At 42.2% G+C, this 22879-nt stretch overlaps 1 protein-coding gene across 3 annotated transcripts in view; it reads left to right on the forward strand.

Annotated features, from left to right (window-relative positions):
• The first annotated feature begins 353 nt into the window (after positions 1-353).
• ENTREP3 (endosomal transmembrane epsin interactor 3) overlaps positions 354-22879 on the forward strand; it is a 528225-nt gene continuing 505699 nt past the window's right edge. The window contains exons 1-2 of one of the 3 annotated variants that reach the window (XM_069650116.1): positions 354-388; positions 993-1064. In XM_069650116.1, the coding sequence (XP_069506217.1) occupies positions 1041-1064 (24 nt within the window). In that variant the 5' untranslated portion in view covers positions 354-388; positions 993-1040. Of the gene's footprint in view, positions 389-462; positions 706-992; positions 1065-22879 lie in introns of those variants that run through there. The other 2 variants (XM_069650112.1, XM_069650115.1) reach the window with 2 other exon arrangements.

A 22879-nucleotide genomic window follows, 5' to 3' on the forward strand; every position in this document is an offset into this window, starting at 1 on the left:
GTCCTGCATGGTGCTCACAATACAGGCAGACCGCCAATATTTGTATGGTTGCAGTAGACGTTACAAAATCAGGACATTTCAGTTTGTAAAAATAGTCCCCTTAATTGCGGGTAGACTAAGATTTGGCCGAGATTCACTTAATTGTTTCTGTATTTGGCATTATACAGCACACACGAAAGATATTTACCATTATTCTGTACTCAGTACAGCATTGGCAATAGGCAGATTCACCATTTAACAATGGCAGCCTTTTTGTCACCTGTGAGATGATGGGAGGCGTCACACAATGTCAACGCATAGCAACGTTGACATTGGATACGGAACACACTGCACGTCCTAGCAATGTCGCTGGTGGACGGGCATCCGTCCGAGACGATGCTTTCAAACAGTAAGCAGCGCAGTTTTATTACTTAGAGATAGATGAAAGTTCACTCATCGAACTCGAAGGATTAATCATTGAGTGATTTGGATACATGTCCCAACATTTTGGTAGACGTTGTCCGATCACCATGACAACACTTGTCACGTTACCATGGTTACGATACTCTTGCCTTTACAACAAAATGGCGCCAGCAGATGGGAGTCCGTTCTTGCCGACGCGTGGTATTCTTTGGTACTCAGAATCTGGTAAGCTCACGAGACGTACGTGGGCACATTCAGATCACTTAAGATGCAAGGCATAGGAACTGCAATATCAAGCACCAGGTACTTGATTGATGATCACTGTGATGTGTGGAATGTCCAGAGGGAATTCACGCATAATGGACACTGGATTTAAATACGATGTTAATCAACACTGGGAGCACTATTTCCTTCTATGCCCATAACACCCTACCCCACTGATACACTTTTGATTGTTTGTTGTATGAGATGAGGTTGTATAGTTTTCTGACACATTGCGGAGAGACTCATTATGAATGGGTACTTTTTTAAATACGCTTCAGGGAACTATTTTGTGAATTAAGTATTATTTTGCAAATACTCTGTTTCAGACTATATTTGATCTGGGGATTTGGCCCTGCTATTACTACTGAGACAACATGGATTGGTCATCTCCTCTGCGGGTAAGCAGACCTGTGAGATCCTGTATGTCTTACCATGCTGGAATACAGTCCAGTATTGATTTATTTCTAATAATCATACTAATGAGCGTTTGTTTTTGATTTTCGTTTCTTATTTTCTTTTTCCCCCTCCCACATCCTCTCTTTCAATTGTTGATACATGATGTCTTCTCTCATCCCCTCAATCCTCCCTTTCACCCATCCTTGTCTCTCTTTCTGTGTATCTTATGGTTTTCATTTGAAATTATATGTGCACTTTGCGGCATGCTGGTATAATGACCGTTCAAATGCTAAATTACAATACAATTCTTTTTGATTTTACACTATTCTGTATAATATACTGACAATAATGTATGACATGTTGCTATATTTATGGATTTTTTTCATGTGTGTAATTAATAGGACCAGATTTGAAAAAGGCTCAAGGGAGCCGAAACATGTGTAATCGCACATGGGCTTAAACGAATTGTGTGATTGTCCATTAAAATCAAGCAGATTGAAACTTGATGGCGCTGAGTCCTAGAGTCACTTCACTCTTTACTGTTTTTGTCGACGGTTAGGCTTTTTTACCGCCCGAATCCAGTGACCTGCGACCTCCACTGGACCACTTGAATGGCCATAAGGTTATGGCCTCTTATTAACAACTTCTAGTTTGAGATTATTCAAGGGATTGCAAGGAGTCGCCTGTCAGAGGAATTTACACAAAAGCCTACTTTACAAAATATGGATAAATAGTGAGGCTCAAAGACAGATATATATACACATATAAATGTATATATTACATGGCCTGCGGTAGCTATGGTGATGTCATCAATGACATTTGTGATGCCATATTTGATTTCCTGGGTGTTAGTCTTAGCAGTGCAAGGTGGTGGCGCGAGTTATGGTTGCTACCATAACTGGTGAATTTCAGGGGTTTTTCGGTTTAACTTGGAACGATAACGTCCCTGTAACAAAGTTTTTTCACTGAATTTCATAGATTTTTAGTAGCGCAACTTAACCATAATGTCCCTTTAACAAAGTTTTTTCATTGAATTTCATAGGTTTTTATTAGTGCAACTTAACCATAACGTCCCCTTAACAAGGTTTTTTCATTGCGATATATATATATATATATATATATATATATAGATATATATATATATAGAGAGAGAGAGAGAGAGAGAGAGAGAGAGAGAGAGAGAGATATTTAAATTGAGTATCTATTTCCATAGGAAACCCGAAAATGTAATTGCTAATAACTTTTTACTTGAATGATGGATGTGACATGCTTCCTTTCCTCCCTCCCCCAGGCTTGACATTTTGGGGAAGATTCATTAGAAAATGAAAGTTTTTAAGAAATCGAAAAACCACTGTTTCGGCCTACTCTCATTCATTTCCCAAATAGAAAAGTCCACATTTCTGCACAGTGCAAACCAAAACCCACTGGAAAGAATTGGACCAGGTATGAAACAATTTAGGCATGAGCCATTAACTCGATTTCGGGGAGGGGTCTGGGGTTATTCAGTCCAGTAGTTGTGAAAATATTTGATGGAGAAGGGTGTGCCCCTTCTCCCAAAATTATAGCTATATCTCCCATGGTGCTTTGCAGAGAGAGGCTTTTCCACTTTTGTTGTTTGTTCTATATGAGAGACAACCAGGGTTATAACTGGTATAACCGGGTTATCCAAAAAACGAAAAGTGGAAAAAATGCCATTTGGAGGATGATGAAAAAGGATGAAATAGCTCCAGGATAGAGGTGGAGAGGGGGAAGAGGACACCATAAGAAATTGGGGAGTTTGGTGGTTTGGAGGGCAGCGGGACAAAGTTCAGAGCTGAAATGTTTTTGCAAAACCGGGTTTATACTGGGGATAGCCACGGTTATAGTAGAAAACAGGATCTGAAATGAAAGTGTGTAGCATGAAAATAACTGCGGTTATTTGCAGACCTTTACCGGGTTACTTGTAGTATATTGCTAATATAACTGCGTTCATGGGAAAAAAACAAAAGAGAGAGTAAAAAAGGAGATTAATACCAAAAAACAGCTATAGTGAGGTGGCCAGTAATGGGTGTGGCTGACGGATATGGTTCCTGGGTTACTTTAAGGAACAGAATAGTACAATATGGAAAGCAGACACAGCCGAAGGCGGTTGCCACCGGCCATGGTAAAAGAACATGGCTAGTGTGCCCAAAAGAGACCTGGTGGTGTGGCCACGGCCAAAGGCCATGGCTAGTGGGCCCATTTAGGAAGCCTATTGGAGCATTATGTAGAGTGGCCATGGCCAAAGACCATGGCTAGTGAGAGCAGAAGAATTGGGGTAACATGTAAAGTGGCCATGGCCGAAGACAGGGGTCAATGGTCATGGGTGAAGGCCATGGCTAGTGAGTAAGAAAGAAAGGTAGTGTTTTAAAATATACAGTGTGCACGGCCAAAGGTCCTGTCTAGTGGGCACGAAAGACAAATATATTGTGCCCATGGCCAAAGGCTGTGGTCATCTAGTGGGGCCAAAAGAAACATATTGGGGGAACATGTACTGTGACCACGCCCGAAGGCCATGGATTGTGGCCCATAAAAAAAGAGCTATAACAAAACCCTTTAAATTCAATGTAAAACCAAAGTTCAGGTGCAGATTTAACGCAACAAAACCCTTCAACTTCAGCGGATATGTAAAGTCATAACTAGCTTAACTCAGCGTGTTCTCATTGCCGACGTCCAATTTCTCAATATGGCTGCTTTACTCACGTTCTATTTTTTACTTTATCAAGCTTCTATATATTTTGTCTATCTTGAGTTTCTGCATATATACATTCATTACATCTTTTGCCACTTATCTTCTTAGTGTATATGGTTTTTTCATATTTGCATGTATATTTACTTTGTCACTTGAGTCACATTTTCATTCTTTAGATATCCATGTGTTAGTTCCAGTGCATCCTCATGTCTTCTCTTCTTCATGGCGTCACTTTACATCTGCCAGACTTTACTTATAGTTCTTCTATATCCAGTAGAGCACACATAAATTACCTAAAACATGTCATTCACTTTTATTCTGCTCCAGGCTTCGTTCTCGGAGCACAGTAGCGCACACAAGTCTCCTTCTTTTTTTTGGTTTTGTTTGGACGCTCTGATCACAGAGCACACACAAAGCAGGCACTTCCAGTTCTTCCTGATCTGATCACGGAGAACACTGAAATTCACCACAGTTGTGGCCTGGATACACCCAGGGTGGGAGTCACTTTTTTGAAGTACCGATCACAAAGCACACCAAAACTCTTCTTTTATTGAAGCTCTGGTCACGGAGCAAGCTGCATTCACTTCACTGCCTCGCATGACACCTTGTATCATCCCAATACCACATCAAAGATATGAGAGACATTATGCGGTCAGACAACCGTATGGAATGTATCCCCAAACTGATGTGGTAGAAGGAAGTCTGCACAGATATGCATTTAAGATGCAGGTAACATTCAATTGTAACACAGTTGACTTAACATTCGACTTATCAAAAGGACTACTAAATGTTCAGTGATTCAGAACACACACATTGAATCCGGGATGCTCTACTTGTAATGGCACATAACACACAACCCATCAGGGCTGCTATACCTGTGATTGCTCAGAACACAACTCTTCAGGGCTGCTGTGCTTGCAATGGCTAAGAACACACACCTAATCAGGGTGATGGCTCAGAACAGACACATCTAATTTGGGCTGCTATACTTGTAATGGCTCAAAAGAAGCACATCACATGAGGACTGCTATATGTGTAATAGATCAGAACACACACACCTCATCAGGACTGCTATACCTGTGATGGCTCAGAAGTAGAACACGCACATCCCATGAGGACCACTATGCTTGTAATGGATTAGAACAGACTTCTCATTTGGGCTGCTATACTTGTGATGGCTCAGTAGAAGCACATCCCATGAGGACTGCTATACTTGTAATGGCTCAGAACAGATACATCTCATCTGGGCTGCTTTACTTGTAATGGCTTAGAACACACATCTCATCAGGGCTGATATATCTGTGATGGCTCAGAACACACATCTCATATGGGCTCTTGTACTTGTAATAGAATACAGTGTTGGTAAAGCATCTACATTCAAGCAAGTGCTGCATCTGGTCAGACAAACCTCTAACTCTATAATTCCCAGCCTAATGGCCAAAAAAAGGTTTGCACGCATCTAAAAGGAGCACCCAATGGTAAAGTGTCACTAGATTACTAAATAGAAAAGGCATTTCGGCCTTTTTGGATATTTATTGGTGCTATGGTAAAAGACAAACAGAAAAACAGCAGAGGAAGAGCAACTCTAAACCTAAGCAATACAGAAGAACAAAGGTGTGGCAGGGAGGGGGGGATGAAGGGACATAGAACATACTAGACACTCCAAAACAGGAATTTGAGAAACAGGAAGAGAGAACAATGAGCTACATGATAGGGCAACAAAGAAAGTGAGAAGGGAAACAGAGTTAATAATAGGACAAACACACAATAGGAGTGAGGGATAGAAGCAGAGCAGAAGAGACATTTGGAGACAGTAAAGTAAAACACAGATCAACAGCAGGTGGGGAGAAATGGAAATAGAAAAGCAAGACTAGAGAAGTGCAGGCCAATAGCATAAGAGACAGTGCAAGAAAGATAATCAAAAGGAGTAGCAACCACAACCAAGAAAATGAAAAAAACAGATATAGCCAGGGTAATGACATGCGAGAGAAAGTGTAGTTATATCAACCGATATAGCGAGATATAGGAGAGAAAAGCAACAAGAGAATGCAGAGAGGGGGAGGCAGAGTGACAGAGAAACAGGCTGCAAAATGTGGCATCACAACACTTCAGGGTGAGAGGCAGAGCGTCAGAAAGTGAGACACAGGAGAAACAAAGTAGCAAAGGGAAGGAGAGATGGAGCAAAAACATGGAGTGGCTGTCAAACAGGTAGTGCCAGGCAGCAACAGTAAGCCAGAGAGACAGAGAAGTGAAGCTGGTAGAGAACATTTTCTGTCATAGATTTAGGGAAAGTACTTGGGTGAGTACAAGTGCGATCACACAAACCCATCCCTGTACGCGCAGGACCTGCCCTCTTAACCCGCACATGACTGCCACCAAACCACGGGACTAGGCCATGCAGGACAATATAGTAATATGCCACTGATGCATATTACTGCAAAAAGTAATACACACAGAGAGGACTATATAAACCAGAATGCATAGGGAAAACATACCTACACATCCAATATCACAGTTCAATGCATGTAATCTTCTAATCATATGTGTGAAGCCATAATGGAAGGAAAGCAGAAACCGAAAACATGCACAAGAACAACCAATCACGGTGTGTGGCAGTGTGATAGGTGTTACTGGTGTGGAACGCCATGATGGAAGGAGTTCTTCTGCCTCAAGAGACTACTATGTACTATTTCCATTTTCTGGAGGAGGAGGAGCCTACACACAAAATCACTTTGCCTGCGAGGAGTGCTGCGCGGTGTGTGGCAGTGTGTTAGGTGTTACTGGTGTGGAACGCCGTGTTGGAAGGAGTTCTGCTGTCCCGCGAGACTGCTGCTTACTATTTCCATTTTATGGAGGAGGAGCCTAACACACAAAATCACTGTGCCTGCGCGGAGCGCGGCGCAGTGTGTTGCAGTGTGTTAGGTGTTTGGCGTTTGGCATAACGAGTAAGGGTAAGCAAGAAGCCTTCGAAGAACTTCAAGAAGCTCTCCGCTCCTCTAGTGTAACAGGAGCCAACAGAAACGATATCTACAGGAACAGCATTTCTGAGTCCCTCCGACTGAAGATATCTGCAGCAAACCTGCTGAGCCAGTTGAGCTCATGTTTTCTGGAGTCTTGAAAGCGTCTCACAGATTTTTTCCAAGACCATGCATGCGACAGATCTTTATTGTTAAAAACCCACTGTTAACCCACAGAGCAGCGTGGAGGACTCTTTGGGAGGCTCGGTAGAGGAGGTGGCGGTCAGAAACCAAGACATTGGTAAGTCTTCACATTCACCAGTTTATATCATTTCGGTTAATTTCACATACAACCTAGAAATTCTGAAATGGTTGCCTCAACAGGACCACAAACAAGACAACGCACTAAACTGTTGGCAACGTCAGTCTTAATTGCTCCATTCGACCCACCTAACATTACTGAACTGCCTATCCTCCCTTATCAGTCGACGCGCTCAGTTAGCAAATTGAAATTAGAACCCTATGAGCACAAACAGGTAAGTACACCGGTCTGGGATTCGCACGTACAGTGCGAGAAAAATGTCACCTCACAAGTGAAGGTGACGGGTCAAATGCCCTTAAAGACAGATCAAGTCCAAAGAAGAAAAGATATAATTGCCCACCCACATGGAATTAATGAGCAACAAGAGAACACACAAAATTGCGCAGACATTACAGCAAAGGGTAGCCCAGAGGTACTTAGTCAACTATTGAGCAAAATGGCAGAAAAACAAACCAAAAACCCACCGAATAGAAATAAGGTGACAGAAAGCAAAACATCACTTGAAATAGTAAACGTAAATACTAGTAGCATTGAGATAATAGAAGCAGCGAGGAACAATGTAGAGCGAACTTTAAAAGACACATTTACACAAATAAGACAATAGAGAAGGATTTGTCGCAGCAAGAGAAAAACAAACAAATTCTACTGACATCATAAAAGAAAAGAGCCCTGCAAGCAAAGCAGTTATTGCTACAAAACTAGTCAATCTAGTAAGACTTTAACAAACTACAAAGACACAACAATTAAGTCAGAAAAGCAACGTCCTGCAAGGTTGTCATTTGACATCACGGAGATAGAACGGCTGATGAACGATCAAGAGAAAAGAAATTAAGTTTTTGGGAACATACTGCCATATAAATTAGATAAAAGAGATACAAATAGGACTTCAATCCCATGATGTGAAAAATTCAATCAGATTATCAAACCAAGATATATGAAACAAGATGATGATCAATCACACTATGCAAACATTTACGAGTAGCATCAGCAGTAGCATCAGCAGTAGCATCAGCAGTTAAAACAGGAATTGAGAACATCAATGGAAGTTAGGAGGAACAAACCAACTGAGGAGAAATGCCAGTGCGACACACTGAAAGACTAATATATCACACCAATACCATCGACTATGGCCGAATTACAGTGTGCACTGATAACTGCCTCTAGCCAAGCTCTGACACTGCTCATAAAATTATATGAAACGATCAGTAGTTCAATACGTGATCAGTCTACGTTTATTGCCCTCATGCACACAAAACAAGTTGCCATAGAATCCTTTATAATTAAGCTGCAAACTAGATTGGATGTAGAAGCGGAAGCATCTATACAATGGCAACACCATGTATTTGATAGAGCAAGAAGTGATTGGGCGGAGAAAGAACAAATGACCAACGTTCTTCTAAATATACTGAACAACAAACGGTTGGAAAGTGAGACAAGGCTGGTCTTGAATAAAGATATTGATGCACAAAGAATAACTACAGTGAGGTCTCCAATTGAGACACAGAGACACAATGGAAATGCCCGGATCCAAGAGCAGGCAGTGCCAAGCAATCAGATATTTATAAAGAATGACTCAGCTAATAGGAAGATCAATTCTAAGAAAATCAAGCAAACTAATCTGTTGCAGATGGTCCCTAAGCTGGAAGACAAAATAAAAGTTGTGTCACATGAATTGCAATTGAATATGAATGAAAAGAATAGCGCAACTAAGAAAGATAAATCAGATAATGACAATGGACAAAAAAAATAGCAAATGCAAATGAAAGTGAGACTTTTCCAATATTTGACCTAGGTAGGAAAATTACAATCAAGCCAAAGATGATTACTGCGAAAACGCAAGCAAAAAAACAAGGCAAAATAACCAGAAATACAAAGAGAGGATTGAGGGCTTTTTTATGAAATCTAACTATGCCACCGGCCTCGTCTAAACAATCTACAAAAAATGAAATTAAACAGAATGTGATCACAATAGATTTAACAACCAACCCAGATAATAAAGAAGGACCGAAGGCACAAACAAAGGAAAACATATTGGGAGAGAAACTTACCAGACACTTGATGATGAATATGTCGACATATTTGGAGGAGATCTCGATTATAACTAGTGAAGAAAATATGACCATACAAGAATATTCAGAATCCTTATTTATAATTGATGAATATGAGGAAGGCCACACGATACACTCAGATCATGATATACTATCCTGCGAAGACATTTCGGATAACGATTTGGAGTCAACAGAGGATTGTCCGGATGAGACAGACAACAAGGGTGATGATACGATAGAACACAATTCGAGCCAAAGACAAGATCACCAAGACAACAATAGTAACCATGCATCCTTGAGGAATAACAAATCTAGAAATATAGAAAAAGGCTATAAAATATTACGTTTACCTGTCTTCCTCAACCCTTGTCCTTCTGGGAAATCAAATACACTAACCATACAGAGAATAGAGGAAAATAAAGATGGTTTAATATTAAATAGAATCTACTATGACTATTGCATGACATACCATCGCTTGGCAAGATTGAATCCAGAGATATCAAGATAGTAGAATTTGTACAAAAAAAAGATCTGACGTAGTTGAGATACAATTCAACTCCAGGAGAGCAGTGTATAATGTGATGAACCAGGAAGAACAATTCAAACAATTATGCTTTCAATGCCTATCTAAGGATGTAAGAAATAATACCTTTGTTCCATTTCACGAATCACATCAGAAGTGAAAACAATTACAAATCAATAAGGACCAGAAGCGAGGGACAAAGCAAATGAAAAGCATGACAAAAATGGCAAGGAATGAACGTTGCAAGACATATTTATAACAACCATGCGCTCAAAAGAAGCAAACCTTAAGCCTTTGCTCCTGGAACATTAGAGGATTTGACCATCTTTTTAGAAATGAAAACTCTCATTTAGTCGAATTTGAAATTATATGTCTCCAAGAGACTTGGATAGTAGCCCAACCTATATGTGATGGGTACATAACCTATATGAATCCTGCCAAGATGGGAAACAAAGGCCGACCGTATGCTGAGTGGCTAACGCTAATCAAAACAAATGCAAATATACATATGCTGGAATCATTTAATCCTAATTTATGGATTCAAATAACCATAGTTGAATGTAATCATAGAAATCTGAATGATAAAATAAAAAACCAAGAAATTAAACTAATAGGAATTGTAAATCTGTACTGGACTAGATCAAAAAACAATGATGCCATATATATATATATATATATATATATATATATATATATATATATATATATATATATACAGTACTAACAAACATAGATGCAGTAAAAGTAAAATATAAAAATCTTGAACTGATCATATGTGGCGATCTGCATATTCATTTATTCCAAGGAAACAGAGTTAAAATTCCCCATCACAAACTTTCCACAAAAGCACAGATATGGATAAAAGAAATTAACGGAAGAAACCTAATCCTGGCTAACAAAAAACATTGTATCAAACCCAACATGGACAAGAGGCACTTCGAAAGCTTATTTGGATTATATATATACATCGATGAAAATAAAGGTGGAAATAAAAGAGTTTCTAGTGATACCAACAACACAAAATGATCATAATAAGGTTGCGATAAAGTGGACATCCAACCACGAGTCCCTGGGGAAAATAAATATTCCTAATATAGAAATGAACAACAGTGGGAATAGACTTCGAATTTCAGAACATCAGATTTGCAACATCGAAAATAAATTCTCAAATTCCATAAAGAAGGGAAAAGATTAAATCAATTGCGAATGGCTGTTGATACCTTTCATGATAAAGCCGAATGTAAGATCAAACCAGAAAATTATCCATACTCACGCCTATAATGCACAAATAGTGCAAAGGAAAAAACCACTACGGAAGAAGATAAATGAAACAAGAAAATATTAATCAGAGGAAAGGACGATAGCAATTAAAACATTAAAGCAACATTATTGAAATTGGCTTCAAAACCACGCTAGCTAATTTAGCCCAGAATTATGGCGAATCTATGCTAGCGGCACTAAGAAATATAATACAAGGGAGATATGGAAACTGTTGAATTGGAATGCACAAATACAACAGAAGATGATTATGGATGTGCTAGAAAAGGAATGGATTACATACTTCACAGATCTGTATAACAAAAGAAAACAGATCTAATAACCCATCAAAAGAAAAGTCCTGAAAGCAAAGTAAAATGGCATGTTAAATGGGAGTATGATGAAGTATTGAAGCACATAAAAGGCTTGAACAATTCAAGAGCTCCTGGTCCTGAGGGACTCAGCAATGAGATGTTAAAGAAATTCCCTGAAGTCTGGAGCAACATAAGTATGCAAATCTTTACACATATTTCAGAATGTAACTATATTCCGGAAACATGGAAGTCGGCTACGCAGATACCGATCTTCAAACATGGAGACAAAAAGCAACCATTTAATTACAGGCCCTTAGCCATGTTAGACCCTTCGGGAAAAGTCTTTGCAGATTTTTTGCTAACGAGACTGAGCGTAAGGGCCAACTCAAGTGGGAATCACGATCCACGTCAAACGGGATTTATAAAGAATGTGGGAACAAACATCAACTTAGTCATACTGAACTTGCTAAAACTTGAAGCTTTAAAAATGAAAACATCAATACACATAGAAACTTTGGGAAAAACTTAAGAGGTGGAATTGACCAACTGAAATATTGGAACCTATAAAGGCCTTATATACAGATACGAATATAAGGGTAAGACTCTCTAAAGACGGATCAATAACAGCACTGATACAAACTTATAACAGGCTTAAACAAGGTTGTCATTTGCCCGCCACCCTTTTTAGTCTATACCTCTCAGACATCTTAGAAAATCAAAGTGAAACAATTGCAAACCCAGTGAGGCTGAATGCTGTAGCAGTCCCATACATCTTATATGCAGATGATATAGTCATATTAGACAGGGCTCAAGTGGGTCTACAAAAAAGAGTGGTTAAATTGCAAGAATATGTTGAAGGAAATGATATGGTAATAAATACCAAAAAAACGCGCAAGTCATGACTTTAGTGCCTCAACAAAGAATAAGATCAAAAATATTATCAATTAATATGGAAGGGAAAAAGATCAAAACAGTAAAAATCACAAAATATCTTGGAGTCTGTATAAATCAATCAGAAGTAGAAAATAATATGACGGAACATCTAAAAAATAAGGCACGTTCACTTTCCCGCCAAGGATTAATAATCCACAAAGAATTTGGCCAATACTCAATGAAGATGATTATCACATTTTACAGGCAGAAAGCCATTGCAATATTAACTTATGGAGGTGAAACCATATTAAACATCCCAAGACTTACATGGAATCAGATCGAAGGGATTTTCTGGCGTAAGATCCTCAATCTATCAAGTGCATATCCAATATCGAGGATACAATTCGAACTGACGGTTCAATCAATAGAATCTGTAATATCTTGGAAGTATTTGCATCTCTATAGAAAAGTTATCAGTGAAGAATATATTCCAGCAATTGAGATCTTGAGAAGTAAAGAAAAATCTGCCAATACAGTAGCCCTGAATCTTTGGAAGGAAGCATGCCAGAAAATATAAAGGAATACAGGGCTAAATATTGAAACATTGATAAATAGACCATTAGAGGTAAAAAAAAAACGGATCCAGTATAATAATTGGATCAAGAGCAACTACGAAAAAACACAATATCGGATGAACATAACTATGATTACAGAAACAAGAGCGCTAAATTAACTACCACAATACTTGAATATTTTTCCTTGTAGAAAAATGAGATACCTTTTGCCGACTTCGACTTAATGTTATGCCTACACGAGAATACTTAGCCCAAACGAAACAAATACCAGAAAATGAGGCTTACTGTCAATTCGGTCAACAAAAATATCAAGTTGAATCTTGTTATCACATCTTTATGGAATGCCCTGCACTCAGTGATCTAAGATAACAATTTGCAAATATGATACCCATTGAAAAAACACAACATAGCCGTAATGAAAGATGGACACAAATAATAACAGGCACTAATAAAATCTTGATTTATAGGATAATCCAATTCTGGAATGAAATAATGAAGAGCATTGGAGAGAATAGGAATAATTTAATTTAATGAAACACACAGTAATAGGAAAAATGAACACTTCAAGAACTAACTTTAGAAAACCGAATTGTGAGGGGTTTATGGTGGATGTACATGATACAGATTTATTTATAAAGAGGACTTTTCTTGTTTTTGTATCTTAGAATATATGTACTGGATAAATGTAAAAGGTTTGTATGCAAACTATATTATCGTAAAAAAAAACGAAAAAAAAACAATTGCCCATCAGGACACATGCATGATGGCAACGCACAAGCCCAACAGAAGTAACATGCACCCTGCAATGCCAATCATAGGCCATGAAAGTGACTACTGATGGTTGAGAGCTATGTGTACAGTGCAACACGACAATGCATCTGTACCGGCATAGTATATAACACTACATTCAATTACTAGGATGGGAAACGATATTGTGAAGGGTGATTTTTGATGTTCACGCCGGACCGCAGGGGCCTTGTAATATAGGCCAGAGAACGTTGGACAAATATTTCTTGCCTGTACCATGCTGCACAACATCTGCCTCAGACAAAATGTCCCACTGCCCCCTGATGAAGACATGCAACCCCTGGAAGGCAATGACTCACTACCTGCAGATGCAGTGCCGCCACACAGTGAGTGGGAGGAGGGGAGGGATAGACAATTATTACTGTTTACATCGATAGTCACATGCAGCTCTCCTTTGTATATAGCCATGTATTGGATAAATCACATTCACACAATGAGGAATGTCCTAGAATTGCTTTGAGTGAACTGGTATTTAATGCTTAAGTGTGACAACACCCATCCCCAACACACCCTCCCCGCCCCCTCACCAACACCCATCCCCAACACATCTTCCCCACCCCCTCACCAACACTAATCCCCAACACACCCTCTCCTTCCCTCTCCCCCTCACCAACACCCATCCCCAACACACCTTCCCCACCCACCATCCCCTCCCCCCACCAGACGGAATTACTGTTACCGCCAACGGTGTAAGCGCGCTCCCGCCTAGTTGTAAACACAGCGGTAATTCTGCCCGACACTACGGTGATAACGGTTACCGCCGAACTCAAAATGAGGCCCGATGTTTCAAGGTCCAGTTGTGCAGACTCTTCCAAAAGACCAAACAAATAAGGACTGTATCTCTCATAATCTCCCTTTTTCACAGATCTTGGAAAACAACTACAGATCCAATGGTGGGAAAGCTATAGGGAACCCTACCAACAGAATGACCATACCCACGCTAAGAGGTTTCAACCTCAGTACTGCAAAAGGCAAGAGGCCTTTATACCACACCTTCTAACCTGCTGAGACCAAGACAAACATAGTGGACTACATAAAGAGGAAGTCCTACAGTCAGAAAGGGAGAGGCAATCGAACAGCTCAAAACACCACACAGGAAAGAAATCCAAAATGGCAGCAGACCTATTTAAAGTTTTGCATCCCGGCCTCTGGGATACAAAGTACCTCTGGCACAAAGCCTTCTGAAGCAGGACACCTGACCTTTCCAGCCACTCTGGGAGGTGTTATTCAGTCCAAGCCCTGAACAAGGGCAGGCCTCCAGCATAGCAGCGAAAGAGGGTTTCAGAACACAGAGCTAGTGAGTTGTACTATTATAGAGCTATAAGAGTTTTGAAAAAGATGCTAATGCCTTTGGAATGGAGGTTGGGACCATCTGAGGAGTGAGGAAGAGGCAGAATGTAGCACCTGGAAAGTGATGGAAGGTGGATTAAAAGAGAAAACCGAGAGTCTGAATGAAACTGGAGCAAAAGAATAAATCCAGCCCGGAGGAAGGTGAAGTGAAAGAGTAAACCTGGAGGCTAGAGAACAGTGGCGAGAAAGTGAAAGCCCATAAATTTGTGGAAGCTGGCGTAAAAGAGCAAACCACGGTCCAGAGGAAGGTCAAGAGGAAATCCAGAGACCATGCAGAAGGTGAAGTGAAAGAGAAACCCATGAGATCAGAGGAAGAAGGAGAGAAAGCGAAAACCAGAAGAGTGGATTTGGAGAATACCAAGGAGGAGGCTAAAAGGGTGAGTGGGGCAGCTTACACCAAGAAGAGACAAAGATGAGAGGGGCAACTTTTGTTCAAGGAAGAAAGACAGCGGGTGCGGGCCACAAACAGAAAGTGGCTGCAACCGATGACGATGTAGTGAGAAGGTGTGGAGCGGGGACCTTGTCCTCTAAGGCGGAAGCCAGAGGTTGTGGGCCGTGAAAAAGCAGAGACGGTGGCTAAAGAAGAGATGGAAAGTGAACCAAAGGCCAAAGAGAGTGGAAGGAGAAAAGAAAAAGCAAAGGATGAACTGACGGTCATGGAGAAGGCAGAGAAAAAAAAGGCCTTGACCAGAGACATGGAGAAGACAAGCCAGAGGAGTGGGCTGTGCAATACCTCAGGGAGAAGACCAGTCAGAAGAGTGGGCTGTGCACTAACCCAGGGAGAAGACAAGCCATATGAGTGGGCTGTGCAATACCTCAGGGAGATGACAAGCCAGAAGAGGGGGCTGTGCACTAACCCAAGGAGAAGACAAGCCAGAAGAGTGGGCTGTGCACTAACCCAGGGAGAAGACAAGCCAGAAGAGTGGGCTGTGCACTAACCCTGGGAGAATGGGAGAAGACACGCTAGAAGAGTGATCACAAAAGTGATGGGTGGAAGGTGTCGAATGAATCTAAACCACTGGCAATTGCTCTGGGCCAACCTTCCATACCACTGTTTTTTAGCCCATCTGCGCCTTTGCAAAAGGGCACCAGCCATGTGCAAATCAGTCAGCAGCTGCCGCCACCGGAGGTAGCAGCCCAGCCTGAACTGCTAGGCCAGGTTCCCTCTGCACAGAAAACCAAGCAACCCCAGACATGTTTCGGCCTTGTTGGACCTCCTCAGTGAGGTGCAGCCTGGTTCCCTGTGGCGCAGCGAGCAAGAGACCCACGTCTGGGCATACCCTCTCTCACAAGGAGAAACAAACTGATCACAAAAGTGATGGGTGGAAGGTTTCGAATTAATCTAAACCACTGGCAATTGCTCTGGGCCAACCTTCCACACCACCGTTTTTTAGCCAGTCTGCGCCATTGCAAAAGGGAACCAGCCATGTGCAAATCAGTCAGCAGCTGCCGCCACCGAAGGTAGCAGCCCAGCCCGAACTGCTAGGCCAGGTCCCCTCTGCACAGTAAACCAAGCAACCCCAGACATGTTTCGCCTTGTTGGACCTCCTCAGTGAGGTGCAGCCTGGTTCCCTGTTGCACAGCGAGCAAGGGATCCACATCTGGGCATACCCTCTCTCACAAGGAGAAACAAACTGATCACAAAAGTGATGGGTGGAAGGTTTCGAATGAATCTAAACCACTGGCAATTGCTCTGGGCCAACCTTCCACACCACCGTTTTTAGCCCGTCTGCGCCATTGCAAAAGGTGACCAGCCATGTGCAAATCAGTCAGCAGCTGCCGCCACCGAAGGTAGCAGCTCAGCCCGAACTGCTAGGCCAGGTCCCCTCTGCACAGAAAACCAAGCAAACCCAGACATGTTTCGGCCATGTTGAACCTCCTCAGTGAGTTGCAGCCTGGTTCCCTGTGGCGCAGCGAGCAAGGGACCCAGGTCTGGGCATACCCTCTCTCACAAGGAGAAACAAACTGATCACAAAAGTGATGGGTGGAAGGTTTCAAATGAATCTAAACCACTGGCAATTGCTCTGGGCCAACCTTCCACACCACCGTTTTTTAGCCCGTCTGTGCCATTGCAAAAGGGGACCAGCCATGTGCAAATCAGTCAGCAGCTGCCGCCACCGAAGGTAGCTGCCCAGCCCGAACTGCTAGGCCAGGTCCCCTCTGCACAGAAAACCAAGCAACCCCAGACATGTTTCGGCCTTGTTGGACCTCCTCAGTGAGGTGCAGCCTGGTTTCCTGTGGCGCAGCAAGCAATGGACCCACGTCTGGGCATACCCTCTCTCACAAGGAGAAACAAACTGATCACAAAAGTGATGGGTGGAAGGTTTCGAATGAATCTAAACCACTGGCAATTGCTCTGGGCCAACCTTCCACGGTGGCTGCAGCTGCTGACTGATTTGCACATGGCTGGTCCCCTTTTGCAATGGCGCAGACGGGCTAAAAAACGGTGGCGTGGAAGGTGCAGCTTTTGCCTGTACTGAGAGAGGAAAACCCAAACCAGGCAGATATAGTGATAGCTAGGGCTTTATACAAAAGAACTTTAAAACCCAGAAAATTAAATTAGCGGGGCAGGCGTGGCTGAAATTAAAGGTTGCATGTATAAGTACAAACGACAAACCCTAGAATGATTACAAAGATCAGGTGGTTGAGGCCAAATAGATCGGACATTTTTCTTCCCTGTATAGTAAATCAAGTGACGAGAGGGAGGTAACCCTTTAGTTTATGATTCTGGGCAGGCTCGTGGATCTAGATTGGCAGTCTCAATAACCTAGGTAGCCCAAGCTCTCACAGGGACGGTTAAAAGCAAATCCGCTGGACCAGTCTGAACCCTGATTGAGTTCCTTAAACATGAAATGTCAGTGGGGGTGCACATAGTAACCTTGATATTTAACGTGATAATACACCAGAAGTTTGTGCCAACCTCTTGGAAAGAGGTAACCATAGTATCAGCCTCAACTAAATACTAAAGATGTGGTAATGATGTCTGTCCAAAATGAATAGTTCATCGTCCTGTGTCGTAAACCTATTTCCGACCCTTACACTTAGAAAAGAACTAAACTATTAGGTTCCAGTTTTTGGTGTAGGAGAGTGACTCCATTCCTCAGGACAACATCTTCACAGTACTTATAATCCTGAGGGAATGGCTCCCTTCTCCAGGTTAAGTCTATTTTTCTCATGTAAAGCAAGGTTTCCAAGTAGTTCAAAACAAAGTTCCAATGTGCTAAAACTGAAGGTTCCAATGGATATAAACAAAGTTCTAACACATTCTTGACATTCACAAACAAAAGGGGGAATACTTCTCTTCCCCTGTCATACTCTCAGATATTCAGTGCGCCAAGAGGATGCTCTTTGTTCTTGACTTTCATCAACACTATCCATGCATGCCAGGCGGGGTGACCCCTTCCCCTGGTTAGCTTCAAGGCAGCCCAGGTGTACTCTCTTGTCAGGGACTGCCTTGGGTCTCAGACCACTGTGTAATATTTACTCCAATATTGGTTCCAAACCCCTTTTCTTTCTCTCCTTAGATATGGGTGCCAGACCCCTTTACTTTGGCTTTTCACATATGGGCCCAAGTCCCCTTTTCTGTTGCTTCTCAAATATTGGTACCAGGCCCCTCCACTTAATAATGTGACAGACTTGCTAAGCATCCTGCTAAGTACTGGGACTATGAAGATGATTGATGATGTGATCTTCATAAGGGTGTGGGACCCAGACCCATCTTTCTTGGTTTCTCTCTTGGCCTCTTGAAATAATCACCTTGCCTATGTTCCCCTGTTTGGCTGGGTGGGGGTTCCCCACAACTCCCTTCTGCCCCTACCAACCTTCTTGGTCACGCCTGTACCTTTAGGGTCTCCACTGGTTGACTTTGGTCAGTCTTAGGGTCTTTCTGCCTCAGGCTCTGGCTTCTGCAGTCTTCTCCCCTTCTACAGTGTGTTGCGGCGGCTCCACTGCATTTGGCCCCTTGCAGCTAGCATGTCTCCCAGGAGAAGCTGGACGACAAGTATTATCCAATTAGACGTCAAACCCCTATAGAATTCTATATGTAGACAATTCCCTCAACCAATCCCCATCCCTCATAGGTTTTGGTAGCGAAGATTTCATTATGATGTCAGTATGACATGTTTTTCATTTATATACTGTTGTTTTGTATGAAACAACAGTATACATATATACTGTTGTTCTGGGATGCTGCTTCTCCTAGCTGGACTGTCCTTCTAATTTGGACTACTTGGGAGCACCTCTGTAGACTCAGCAAGCCCCTGTTCTGCAGTCCCTTCTGATCACCAGAAGCTCGAGCATTCACCATGCCTGTGGTTCCTCCAGGGAAGGCCAGACCATACTTCCTGGTTTCCCTCTTCTATTTGTACTACCCCTTGGCCAATAGGAATTCAGTAACCGCTAGACTGTTCAATGTCGTTCCCATAGATAATCTTCATGCTCCTGCACTTCTCCCTCATCACAGTACTGATCTTGCGGTTACCTTGTGAGTCAATGGAGTTCTTCTTCATCACAGTACTGGGAAAGGGATCTTCACTTAGGTAATTCCTATTCTTTCTCATCCCAGTACTTTCTAGGGGAATGATAGATAGTCATCCCTAGTCCCATAGGGGGGATCCCTCCCCACGAGATCCTCCTGCTGAGTACCACCACCAGGGGGACTATCGGTTAGTGGCCTCACATCCCTGACCTCATAAGGAGGGGCTCCACTTAGGGGAGAAGGGACGACATCCGACGATTTGTCACACAGGCTAAGCATTTACATCATCACAATGTTATTCTGTTGATGCCTTTCACTAGCGCACAGGAGGTGCAAAGCATGCATTCTTTCCATGCTGTGCTGGAGTTATTATACTGGCTAAGCTTGCACTTTCAGAATCTGTCCCTTTCCTTCACCCCTCTTTGAAGCAAACAAAGTGAAAGACCCTTTGTGATACCTCACATGAGCTGGTGAGTTAAAGGCCTGAAGAAAATTGGCAGTAATTAGCAGTTTCAATTTCCTATTAATGTCTGATGTTCAATCTTTGTGAAGTCTAATTCTTGCACACATCCTAGTCCCCTGTCCTTCATCCTATCCTTTGTCCTAATATCTCTAATTCTAGTTGAAGTCACTCCTCCTGGTCTCCCATTCTGTCTCTCATCCGAGTCTTTTATCCTAGTCCTTGTCTAGGTCCCCCATCCAAGTCCATTGGCCAAGTCTTTTGTACTAGTCTAAATCTCATGGTTTAATCTATCCTCCCAGTCCTAGACTCTTATCCTAGTCCTAGTCTCTTGTACTTCTTTCTTGTTCTAATCCATGTCCCTCGTGCTAGACTCTAGATTTTAGTTTCTTGTCCTAGTCCAAGACACTCCTCCTAGTACCTCATCCTAGTCATAGTACAGGTAGCTCAACAAAGTGCCTTGTCGTAGTCTGTGGTCTTAGTCTTTCTTTCTAGTCCTAGTCTCTTGTACTTGTACTTCATCCTAGTCCTAGTCTTTCATCTTAGTCTCTTGTCCTACTACTTTGTTCTAGTCCAAGTCCCTCGTTCTACTCCTAGTCTCTGTGTCTAGTCTCTCATCTAGTCCTACACTCTCATTCTAGTACCTCACCCACGTTCTGGTGCCTCAACCAAGTGCATTGTTCTTGTCTATGGTGATAGTCCTAGTGTTTCTTCCTAATTCTAGTCTCTTTTCCTAGTATCTCATCCTATTAATAGGTCCTTGTCCTAGTCCCTCATCCTACTTAATGTTGCTAGTCCTTACTGCTCATTCTAGTCTCTTGTTTTAGTTTCTCCTCCTAGTCCCTTATTCTTGATTGTAGCCGCTCGTTCTAGTCTCTTGTTCCTCATCCTAGGTCCATGTCCTAGGTCCTTGTCCGGCCTCTCATCCTAGTCTCTCCTAGTCCTTCATGCTAGTTCTATCTCTTCTACTAGTGCTTTTTCTATTCGCTCACTCTAATGTCTAATTTCTCATCCTAATAGCAGGACAATAACAGGAAAGTCTGCGTGGGGAGGGCAGGCAGCAGAAGACAGCGAGCTGCCCAGCCCCCAAGCTCCTTGTCTTGTGTCATCTGCTCCCCATTGACTGTGAGTGCTGGTAGGTGTCTGGCAGGTACCATCAAGGTGCCTAGTGTGCACATCGCCTACATCAGCCCACAGCCCATAGCAGTTGGGTTGCAGCTCTGGGGGCAATGGGGATTGCACACAAAGAGGCGAAGTCTGGCTCTCACCATAGGCCATATGCTGTCACAGGCTATGACAACTGGTCATTAGGCTGCAACTGACAGCAATTGAGAATATTTTGAGAGTAGGTTATAAGCTGAGCCAAGCTGTAATAACACAACAGCTAATCATCTGTCCGGCAGGGGGGCTGTTTCTCTTTACTACCCTTTGGCAGGTCCTATGTCACATGGTGAAAGTGGCTAGGCTGTTAGGCTGCCAGGCTCTGAACCTTTCTAATTACCATTGTAATTTCCAAATGTGGGTACTGGTGGGGGTGCAATACCGGACCTACGTGGATCCAGTAACTATTAGAATACCTGTCAGTAGAGCTCATGCTATCAAAACGGCATCTTAGCTCTTATTCGAGATACCCTCCAAGGCTAAGTCCCCTAGTTTAGGAGTAAGAAATGGGCTCTTCCAAGAAGGACATGCTCTTTTGGAGCATGACACTTCAAGTTCCCAGTATCCAGTGTGAGTCGACTGTCCAAGGTCTTGGAAAGAAGTGCTCGGAGGAGACAGCGACTCCAGGACATGAGATTCGAATCCTCTGACGATGATGATGCACTAAGTCCAATTTTGGGCACTTCAAGGGTAAGTATGGAGTCAGAGAAGGAAGGAATGGCCAACTGGGTCGACCACCTTTGTGTATCTGGGGAAGTGTCACTGGGGAATCAAGTTGGTCATACTGACTGTTTAGTATCTTCCTTGATTATGGCATTGCAGTCCCCTTTGAAAAGGATGGGGAGGTTATTTCGGAAGTTCTTGTGCAGTCCCCTTTTGACAAGATTGAGATGGATGTTGAATCAATCAATTCAGGGAGATGGCAGCGTATTAATGAGCATATTATACGCAATCTTAATCTATGTACAAATGTTGCAGAATTTTGCTCATCGGTTGACTCATTTGATATGCGGGTACTAAAGGCACATCCTGACAGGGCTGATAAACTCTGCTAAACTGATCAGAATTATGATAAGTTTGGCCAGTACTGTCAAACTAACCTAAATTAAACCAGTGGAATGGGAAATTATAGTACAGCAATTGTTGAATATCAGGTAGAGCCAGCACGTCCAGCTTCTGGTCCTGTAGTAGAATCTTTTAGCTGTGCTATTTCATCATCTTCAAAACCTGATGGAACTGTGCCCACTTCACACAGAACGCCCAGCTCTTCAGTTCCGAGGGACATTTGTATTAGAAAATCCCAAATGCCAAAGATTACGGATATGAATTTAAGGGGGTTTATTATGGATCAGAGGAATATTATAATAACCAATGTGAAGAAGCCTGAGAAGCCTGGTCCGAGAGAGGCGCTCAGGAATAAAGTCCTGGCCTAGTTACATCAAAGAGCAGGCCAAAGCTTTATTAGAATGCAGGACCTGGGAGTTCTCTGTAGGGTGCATATTGTTAACTGGTGTACTGTGAGCAATGCAGATTGTACTATGATAGGATGTGGACAGAGTAACCTACCACTGTTTTTGCGTTATGTAAGCAACTGAGCAACACGTCAACTAATAACATGAGAATTATATTGGACTGATCCATCTTTTAGACTACATTTTAACCAAGTCTGCTCAGGAAATCTCCCTTTATTGTTGTTATGTGATTTGTAGGAAGTACTGATTTCTGTTTATTCATCCTAATCTTTGTTAATTGTTCTTGTAGAGTTTGTCATATGCTTTATTTTCATGTCATATGCTGTTGTATGTTTTTATGTTAGTGCACTGAGGCCCATGGGCATGTTGGGCTGTATATAAAAAATAAATATTAATAATAATCCCTCATCCCAGTCTCTTCTTCAAATCCCACATCTTAATCGTTTGTCGTATTTTGCTCCTCCTAGTCCTAGTCCTAGTCTATAGTCCCAGTCCCACGTCCTTGACCTAA

Source organism: Ambystoma mexicanum, chromosome 1p, assembly GCF_040938575.1.
Source record: "Ambystoma mexicanum isolate Mex_15411 chromosome 1p, UKY_AmexF1_1, whole genome shotgun sequence".
NCBI lineage: Eukaryota > Metazoa > Chordata > Amphibia > Caudata > Ambystomatidae > Ambystoma > Ambystoma mexicanum.